The following is a 10,665-nucleotide window of genomic DNA, read 5'->3' as shown; positions in this document are numbered from 1 at the left end:
TTAAAGAGCCTTCTTCCGATGTTCTGACTAGCCTAAAGCTACATTAAAACATCAATCGGAAGTAATGTCACGTGTTCAATTGATGGAATACCTATATTAATCAATGGATATGCATAGGTAGAATATGTTATTGTATCTCTTCCTTTTCCCTCGACGAAGGCGCATGTTCTCAAATTGAGTATAAAAAAATCCAAAAACCATCCATAACTGTCCTCCCATATTACTGTTTACTCCTTTGCAGACGGTTTAAATATTCTCAATAGTTGCTGGACGTCAGTGTGATGTTAATATGAAGGTCTCATTGATGACATTGATTGATAACAGCTTCATGTGGTGAAATAATGGCTCTTCCGACATGTATTTAGGCATTTCTTACATTTGATTGGTTATATAAAAATTTGATTAAACAAAGAGCATGTCAGTAATTCAATTACTGCGGTCGTATAAAAATCATGATTAGTAGGTCATGCGTACTTTACCCGAGGTCTTGTGATAGCAGGTCATGCGTACGTTACCAGTATTTCAAGTACTGAGGTCGTATAAAAATCATGATAGTAGGTCATGCGTACGTTAAGTGTTTAATACAAAAATTCAGATGTAATGGTTCCATGATAATTCTTAAATTATTTTGTAGTCTTTTGTGTCGTGTTAACCTTGAAGTGTTTGATGTCCAATTTTGATTTGAAAATATATAATATGCAAGGCCAATAGTCTATCCCCCCTCCCTAATCACATTTGTTTTTGTAAGTTGTATTTCTATTTGTATCCATCTGATAGGTTAGCCTTTTTTAACTGATTTTTATAAGTCGTTCTTATGTTGTATTTTTACACCACTCTCCCAGGTCAGAAGGTGGTTTGGATCCCGTTTACAGGTTTAACCCCGTAACATTCTGTATGTTTTATAGATTTCACGAAAGCGTTTGATTCGTTAGAATCTGACTTTATGCTTGGAACTTTGAAACATTTTGGTTTTAATGAATCATTTATTAAGTGGGTTAAAACTATGTATACAGACGTTCAAACATGTGTCATGAATAATGGGTGGGTATCAGAAAATTTCAAAAATTCGCGGGGAATTCGACAAGGCTGTCCTTTATCAGCTGTATTGTTTGTTTTGGCGGTTGAAACTATGGCTCTAAAATTGAGAAATAGCAAAGAGGTAAACGGAATCACTGTTAAATTAGATGGGAAAAGTCATAGTATTAAGATCTCGCAATTAGTAGATAACACAACATTATTTTGTAAAGATAGACACGATTTAGTATCTGCAATGAATGTAATAGAAATTTTTGGCTCGTTTTCGGGTTTATTGATAGATAGAAATAAAACAGAAGGATTATGGATTGGGAAGTTGAAATCATGTTAAGATAAAATAGCCGGCGGGGGAGATAAACCAATCAAGGCCTTAGGGATGTTTTTTGGCCATGATAAAGAGGAATACAAAATATTAAATTGGGATTGCAAAATAGAAAAAAACGATTAAAATGTTCAAGACGTGGGAAAAAAGAAATCTTTCAATTTTAGGGAAAATACTTATTATAAACACACATATTTTGCCTTTATTTACATTCTTGGGAAGCGTTTGCATAATTCCCGAAAGTTATATTAAAGAACTAGAAACACGAAGCTTTAGATATATTTGGGATGGGAAGCCTGACAAAGTAAAAAGAAATCTGATACTACGTCCATATGAAAAAGGGGGCTTACAAATGGTAGATTTTAAAAGTTATTTGTTGTCGCTAAAGGCATCATGGGTATATAGACTTGTTAATGGTAAACTTGCCAATTGGAAGCTTATACCTTTTAAATATCTAAAAGTGTCAAATAATATTTTGTATATATTCAACATGAATTTAAATGATATAAAACATTTAGAAAAATTCAAATATGTTCCCGAATTTTATAGGGAAGTTATAAAGGCTTGGATTTTGACTGGGGGTGGGCAAACCAACCAACCAGACACATATTGTGATATAAGAAAGCAAATAATATGGGGAAATAAATTCATTACATTTCATAATGAACCAATCATCTTTTAAAACTGGATAAAGAGTGATTTAATATACTTAAATGACATTCTTGACGATACTATGTCAATATCAGAAAATAATATTTTAAAAAAATTAAAGAGTAAGGTAAACTGGATTGCTGAATTTCATAAATAGAAAAAATCTATTCCACATAAGTGGATTCATATTGTTTAAAAAAAGAAAATTCTGTTAAAAGTACAGTAAATATCAAGAGAAATAAGCTCACATGGAAAAATCGTTATTTTGAGACTACATGTTTTTCAAATAAAATGTTATATGATTCACTAGTGAACAATATAAATGAACCATCAATAGGGATAAACAAGTGGCTTAAAGTTTTATCAATGCAAGAAGCTCCAAATATGAGGTCATTGTATCATTTTAATTTTAAACTTTTAACTGAATGTAAATTAAAAATTTTCAGATGGAAACTGCTACAATTTATTGTACCAACCAAAAAGCTTCTTTCACAATGGAAAATAGCTAACAATAATATGTGTAATTTTTGTAACCTAGAAGAAGGCTATGATCATTTTTTTAGTGTTCTTATTTGACAAGATTTTGGCTACAAATAGATGACCTCCTCATAAGATGTAATATAGATTTTGTGATAAAACTACAACACCTAATATTTGGGTACAAAATCACAGACAACAAGTATTTCTCCCATCAATTTTTTAATTACAATACTTAGTTTTTCTATATATAAGACATACTATGTATCTGAACAGAAAACAAAAAATATTGATGTCTACAGAATTTTGGTGAATGAATTTAATAAGAGAGTAAACACAAATAGAGATAAGATAATAAGTCCAATGTTATTAAAAATTAAAAATAACATAACAAGTGAATAATTTTATAGTAATGTTATTCTACAGTAACTGTTGACTTAATAAAATGTATATCTAATCAGCTGATTATTCCCTGGGTAGTCAGTGGAGTGTTACAGGGTATGGGCTTTACTGAAGGCCGTAAGGTGACCTATAATTGTTAATTTCTGTGTCATTTTGGCCTCTTGTGGAGAGTTTTTGCATTGGCAATCATACCACTTCTTCTTTTTTATATTACTAATAATGTTTTAAATCCCGGTGCAACGGTTTTAATTATTCCATTCTCAATTTTATGTTTATTCAAGATTCACAACGAACGTCCTACATTGTAAGTAGATCAATTAAAGTTCATAAATATTAATAGAACTTCATTTGAAAGAAACAGAATATTACATTTTCAAATCGTATATTTACTTTTCCAAACATCCCAGCTCGATTCGAATCTTTAAAATTCATTATCAATATTTAAGATAATAGTGACCTTCTTGAACCGAAATGAATAATACATTGTAATAGGAGACAAACGTATTGTAATCAGCAGGTTAAACAAATACGTCACATTTACTTTATCTATGAATGAAATTATAGAATAGCTGTATACTAAATGGAGGGGAAAGTAGCGTTAGTTACGGGTTCTACAAGTGGAATAGGTCTAGGGATTGCAAAAGAACTTCTTAAGAATGGATGTGAAGTTATTCTTACTGGCTCAAGAAGTAAAGAAAATGCAACAGCAGCTATAAATGAGGCCAAGGCAAGGTAAGAGTATGTAACTTTAATGGCATGTTCATTTTTTATGAGTTTACTGACTAGTGTTCGTTTATAATGATGTTTATTTTGCTCGGTCTAATTTGAAGACCTATAAGAGAACTTCTGATGTTGTCTGTTCTATGGTCGGACTGTCTATTTGACACATTCCCCATTTCCTTTCTCAATTTTATTTGATTGATAGCATATAAGAGTTTATGACTTTTTTTTTTAAATTTATGGCTCAGTCTTAAGCTATCAGTGCAAAAATTTGAGGGACTAGAATTAATCTTTATGCAGCTAAGTTTTTAGCTATTATTGCAGTGCAGTAGCAAATTATTTTGTTATGCTGCTCAGTTTTTTGTTGTCAGTGCAGTGGTGTACCAAAATAAATGTTTATGCTGCTCGGTCTTTAGCTGTCAGTACAGTGGTGATACAGAATGAATGTTTATGCTGATCGGTCTATAGCTATCAGTGCAGTGGTGTACCAGAATGAATGTTTATGCTGCTCGGTCTTTAACTATCAGTGCATTGGTGTACCAGAACGGATGTTTATACTACTTGATCTTTAGTTGTCAGTGCAGTGGTGTACCAGAATAAATGTTTATGCTGATCGGTCTTTAGCTATCAGTGCAGTGGTGATCGATATAGAATGAATGTTTATGCTGCTCGGTCTTTAACTATCAGTGCATTGGTGTACCAGAACGGATGTTTATACTACTTGGTCTTTAGCTATCAGTACAGTGGTGTACCAGAACGGATGTTTATACTACTCGGTCTTTAGCTATCAGTGCAGTGGTGATCGATATAGAATGAATGTTTATGCTGCTCGGTCTTTAACTATCAGTGCATTGGTGTACCAGAACGGATGTTTATACTACTTGGTCTTTAGCTATCAGTGCAGTGTTGTACCAGAACGGATGTTTATACTACTCGGTCTTTAGCTATCAGTGCAGTGTTGTACCAGACTGAATGTTTATGCTGCTCGGTCTTTAGCTATCAGTGCAGTGTTGTACCAGAACGGATGTTTATGCTGCTCGGTCTTTAGCTATCAGTGCAGTGTTGTACCAGACTGAATGTTTATACTGCTCGGTCTTTAGCTATCAGTGCAGTGTTGTACCAGACTGAATGTTTATACTGCTCGGTCTTTAGCTATCAGTGCAGTGTTGTACCAGACTGAATGTTTATGCTGCTCGGTCTTTAGCTATCAGTGCAGTGTTGTACCAGAACGGATGTTTATACTACTTGGTCTTTAGCTATCAGTGCAGTGTTGTACCAGACTGAATGTTTATACTGCTCGGTCTTTAGCTATCAGTGCAGTGTTGTACCAGACTGAATGTTTATACTGCTCGGTCTTTAGCTATCAGTGCAGTGGTGTACCAGACTGAATGTTTATGCTGCTCGGTCTTTAGCTATCAGTGCAGTGTTGTACCAGACTGAATGTTTATACTGCTCGGTCTTTAGCTATCAGTGCAGTGTTGTACCAGAACGGATGTTTATACTACTTGGTCTTTAGCTATCAGTGCAGTGGTGTACCAGACTGAATGTTTATGCTGCTCGGTCTTTAGCTATCAGTGCAGTGTTGTACCAGAACGGATGTTTATACTACTAGGTCTTTAGCTATCAGTGCAGTGGTGTACCAGACTGAATGTTTATGCTGCTCGGTCTTTAGCTATCAGTGCAGTAGTGTACCAGAACGGATGTTTATACTACTTGGTCTTTGGTAGCAATAAACAGTTAGGAAAAAATACTAAAATGTGCCCTGATGAATTTTACCATCCCCTTTTCATTGCTTTCTTGCAATATCAAGCTTACTGTTTTTGTCATATATGGGCATATGTATGTAATCAGAATCTTCCATAGATTTTATTTCCAGTATAAAAATGGTGAAATATAATTTATTTTTAGTGTATCCATGGCAACAATCTGCATTTATTTGTTATAAAATATTGCAAAAGGGGGGGGGGGTAAGATGTCACATATTTCCCCAAAATTTGGCTAAAAGTAGAATTTCAATCGCTTGAAGTAATACCTTTTCTGAAACTGTGTACATATATCATTTAGGAAATCCAATGAAAATCATATGTCTTTCGTCTCATTTTTTTGTAAAATTGCATCAAAAACTTCGTGTAGAAAAAGAGTGTTTGTAAACAGTACATTAATGTCTGGACCGATGGCCGGTCCAGCTATGAAAATACGGACTGTCAAACAGAAAACAGCCCATAAAACATGTAAAAAATAATCTTGATGCTCTTATAAACCATCTTTGTAGGCTAAATTAGCACTCATCTGTCTAAAAATGATTTTTATTACACAATAACTTTCCTATTTGAAAAATCCACAGGTGCCATAATGCGAAACTAAACTCCTAACTGTGTATTGCTACCTTAATAGTTGTCAGTGCAGTGGTGTACCAGACTGAATGTTTATGCTGCTTGGTCTTTAGCTGTCAGTACAGTGGTGTACCAGACTGAATGTTTATGCTGCTCGGTCTTTAGCTGTCAGTACAGTGGTGTACCAGAATGAATGTTTATGCTGCTCGGTCTTTAGCTGTCAGTGCAGTGGTGTACCAGACTGAATGTTTATGCTGCTCGGTCTTTAGCTATCAGTGCAGTGTTGTACCAGAACGGATGTTTATACTACTTGATCTTTAGCTATCAGTGCAGTGGTGTACCAGACAGAATGTTTATGCTGCTCGGTCTTTAGCTATCAGTGCAGTGTTGTACCAGAACGGATGTTTATACTACTTGGTCTTTAGCTATCAGTACAGTGGTGATACAGAATGGATGTTTACGCTGCTCGGTCTTTAGCTATCAGTGCAGTGTTGTACCAGAACGGATGTTTATACTACTTGGTCTTTAGCTATCAGTGCAGTGTTGTACCAGAACGGATGTTTATACTACTTGATCTTTAGCTATCAGTACAGTGGTGATACAGAATGGATGTTTACGCTGCTCGGTCTTTAGCTATCAGTGCAGTGTTGTACCAGACAGAATGTTTATGCTGCTCGGTCTTTAGCTATCAGTGCAGTGTTGTACCAGAACGGATGTTTATACTACTTGGTCTTTAGCTATCAGTACAGTGGTGATACAGAATGGATGTTTACGCTGCTCGGTCTTTAGCTATCAGTGCAGTGTTGTACCAGAACGGATGTTTATACTACTTGGTCTTTAGCTATCAGTGCGGTGTTGTACCAGAACGGATGTTTATGCTGCTCGGTCTTTAGCTATCAGTGCAGTGTTGTACCAGAACGGATGTTTATACTACTTGATCTTTAGCTATCAGTGCAGTGGTGTACCAGAACGGATGTTTATACTACTTGGTCTTTAGCTATCAGTGCAGTGTTGTACCAGACTGAATGTTTATGCTGCTCGGTCTTTAGCTATCAGTGCAGTGTTGTACCAGACTGAATGTTTATGCTGCTCGGTCTTTAGCTATCAGTGCAGTGTTGTACCAGAACGGATGTTTATACTACTTGATCTTTAGCTATCAGTGCAGTGGTGTACCAGACTGAATGTTTATGCTGCTCGGTCTTTAGCTATCAGTGCAGTGTTGTACCAGAACGGATGTTTATGCTGCTCGGTCTTTAGCTATCAGTGCAGTGTTGTACCAGACTGAATGTTTATGCTGCTCGGTCTTTAGCTATCAGTGCAGTGTTGTACCAGACTGAATGTTTATGCTGCTCGGTCTTTAGCTATCAGTGCAGTGTTGTACCAGACTGAATGTTTATGCTGCTCGGTCTTTAGCTATCAGTGCAGTGTTGTACCAGACTGAATGTTTATGCTGCTCGGTCTTTAGCTATCAGTGCAGTGTTGTACCAGACTGAATGTTTATGCTGCTCGGTCTTTAGCTATCAGTGCAGTGTTGTACCAGACTGAATGTTTATGCTGCTCGGTCTTTAGCTATCAGTGCAGTGTTGTACCAGACTGAATGTTTATGCTGCTCGGTCTTTAGCTATCAGTGCAGTGTTGTACCAGACTGAATGTTAATGCTGCTCGGTCTTTAGCTATCAGTGCAGTGTTGTACCAGACTGAATGTTTATGCTGCTCGGTCTTTAGCTATCAGTGCAGTGTTGTACCAGACTGAATGTTTATGCTGCTCGGTCTTTAGCTATCAGTGCAGTGTTGTACCAGACTGAATGTTTATGCTGCTCGGTCTTTAGCTATCAGTGCAGTGTTGTACCAGACTGAATGTTTATGCTGCTCGGTCTTTAGCTATCAGTGCAGTGTTGTACCAGACTGAATGTTTATGCTGCTCGGTCTTTAGCTATCAGTGCAGTGTTGTACCAGACTGAATGTTTATGCTGCTCGGTCTTTAGCTATCAGTGCAGTGTTGTACCAGACTGAATGTTTATGCTGCTCGGTCTTTAGCTATCAGTGCAGTGTTGTACCAGACTGAATGTTTATGCTGCTCGGTCTTTAGCTATCAGTGCAGTGTTGTACCAGACTGAATGTTAATGCTGCTCGGTCTTTAGCTATCAGTGCAGTGTTGTACCAGAACGGATGTTTATACTACTTGATCTTTAGCTATCAGTGCAGTGGTGTACCAGACTGAATGTTTATGCTGCTCGGTCTTTAGCTATCAGTGCAGTGTTGTACCAGAACGGATGTTTATACTACTTGATCTTTAGCTATCAGTGCAGTGGTGTACCAGACTGAATGTTTATGCTGCTCGGTCTTTAGCTATCAGTGCAGTGTTGTACCAGACTGAATGTTTATGCTGCTCGGTCTTTAGCTATCAGTGCAGTGTTGTACCAGACTGAATGTTTATGCTGCTCGGTCTTTAGCTATCAGTGCAGTGTTGTACCAGACTGAATGTTTATGCTGCTCGGTCTTTAGCTATCAGTGCAGTGTTGTACCAGACTGAATGTTTATGCTGCTCGGTCTTTAGCTATCAGTGCAGTGTTGTACCAGACTGAATGTTTATGCTGCTCGGTCTTTAGCTATCAGTGCAGTGTTGTACCAGACTGAATGTTTATGCTGCTCGGTCTTTAGCTATCAGTGCAGTGTTGTACCAGACTGAATGTTTATGCTGCTCGGTCTTTAGCTATCAGTGCAGTGTTGTACCAGACTGAATGTTAATGCTGCTCGGTCTTTAGCTATCAGTGCAGTGTTGTACCAGACTGAATGTTTATGCTGCTCGGTCTTTAGCTATCAGTGCAGTGTTGTACCAGACTGAATGTTTATGCTGCTCGGTCTTTAGCTATCAGTGCAGTGTTGTACCAGACTGAATGTTAATGCTGCTCGGTCTTTAGCTATCAGTGCAGTGTTGTACCAGACTGAATGTTTATGCTGCTCGGTCTTTAGCTATCAGTGCAGTGTTGTACCAGACTGAATGTTTATGCTGCTCGGTCTTTAGCTATCAGTGCAGTGTTGTACCAGACTGAATGTTTATGCTGCTCGGTCTTTAGCTATCAGTGCAGTGTTGTACCAGACTGAATGTTTATGCTGCTCGGTCTTTAGCTATCAGTGCAGTGTTGTACCAGACTGAATGTTTATGCTGCTCGGTCTTTAGCTATCAGTGCAGTGTTGTACCAGACTGAATGTTTATGCTGCTCGGTCTTTAGCTATCAGTGCAGTGTTGTACCAGACTGAATGTTTATGCTGCTCGGTCTTTAGCTATCAGTGCAGTGTTGTACCAGACTGAATGTTTATGCTGCTCGGTCTTTAGCTATCAGTGCAGTGTTGTACCAGACTGAATGTTAATGCTGCTCGGTCTTTAGCTATCAGTGCAGTGTTGTACCAGAACGGATGTTTATACTACTTGATCTTTAGCTATCAGTGCAGTGGTGTACCAGACTGAATGTTTATGCTGCTCGGTCTTTAGCTATCAGTGCAGTGTTGTACCAGAACGGATGTTTATACTACTTGATCTTTAGCTATCAGTGCAGTGGTGTACCAGACTGAATGTTTATGCTGCTCGGTCTTTAGCTATCAGTGCAGTGTTGTACCAGAACGGATGTTTATGCTGCTCGGTCTTTAGCTATCAGTGCAGTGTTGTACCAGACTGAATGTTTATGCTGCTCGGTCTTTAGCTATCAGTGCAGTGTTGTACCAGACTGAATGTTTATGCTGCTCGGTCTTTAGCTATCAGTGCAGTGTTGTACCAGACTGAATGTTTATGCTGCTCGGTCTTTAGCTATCAGTGCAGTGTTGTACCAGACTGAATGTTTATGCTGCTCGGTCTTTAGCTATCAGTGCAGTGTTGTACCAGACTGAATGTTTATGCTGCTCGGTCTTTAGCTATCAGTGCAGTGTTGTACCAGACTGAATGTTTATACTGCTCGGTCTTTAGCTATCAGTGCAGTGTTGTACCAGAACGGATGTTTATGCTGCTCGGTCTTTAGCTATCAGTGCAGTGTTGTACCAGACTGAATGTTTATGCTGCTCGGTCTTTAGCTATCAGTGCAGTGTTGTACCAGACTGAATGTTTATGCTGCTCGGTCTTTAGCTATCAGTGCAGTGTTGTACCAGAACGGATGTTTATGCTGCTCGGTCTTTAGCTATCAGTGCAGTGTTGTACCAGACTGAATGTTTATACTACTTGGTCTTTAGCTATCAGTGCAGTGTTGTACCAGACTGAATGTTTATGCTGCTCGGTCTTTAGCTATCAGTGCAGTGTTGTACCAGACTGAATGTTTATACTGCTCGGTCTTTAGCTATCAGTGCAGTGTTGTACCAGAACGGATGTTTATGCTGCTCGGTCTTTAGCTATCAGTGCAGTGTTGTACCAGACTGAATGTTTATGCTGCTCGGTCTTAAGCTATCAGTGCAGTGTTGTACCAGACTGAATGTTTATGCTGCTCGGTCTTTAGCTATCAGTGCAGTGTTGTACCAGAACGGATGTTTATACTACTTGGTCTTTAGCTATCAGTGCAGTGGTGTACCAGAATGAATGTTTATGCTGCTCGGTCTTTAGCTATCAGTGCAGTGGTGTACCAGACTGAATGTTTATACTACTCGGTCTTTAGCTATCAGTGCAGTGTTGTACCAGAACGGATGTTTATACTACTTGGTCTTTAGCTATCAGTGCAGTGGTGTACCAGACTGAATGTTTAT

At 38.0% G+C, this 10,665-nt stretch overlaps 1 protein-coding gene across 1 annotated transcript in view; it reads left to right on the top strand.

Annotated features, from left to right (window-relative positions):
* The first annotated feature begins 3,379 nt into the window (after nucleotides 1–3,379).
* Nucleotides 3,380–10,665, top strand: part of LOC134712901 (D-beta-hydroxybutyrate dehydrogenase-like) — a 29,347-nt gene continuing 22,061 nt past the window's right edge. Inside the window, exon 1 of the mRNA XM_063574895.1 lies at nucleotides 3,380–3,619. Coding sequence (XP_063430965.1) covers nucleotides 3,468–3,619 — 152 coding nt within the window. The 5' untranslated portion in view covers nucleotides 3,380–3,467. The remainder of the gene's footprint in view (nucleotides 3,620–10,665) is intronic.

This window comes from Mytilus trossulus, chromosome 3 (assembly GCF_036588685.1).
Source record: "Mytilus trossulus isolate FHL-02 chromosome 3, PNRI_Mtr1.1.1.hap1, whole genome shotgun sequence".
NCBI lineage: Eukaryota > Metazoa > Mollusca > Bivalvia > Mytilida > Mytilidae > Mytilus > Mytilus trossulus.
This window is presented reverse-complemented; position numbering and strand designations above follow the sequence as displayed.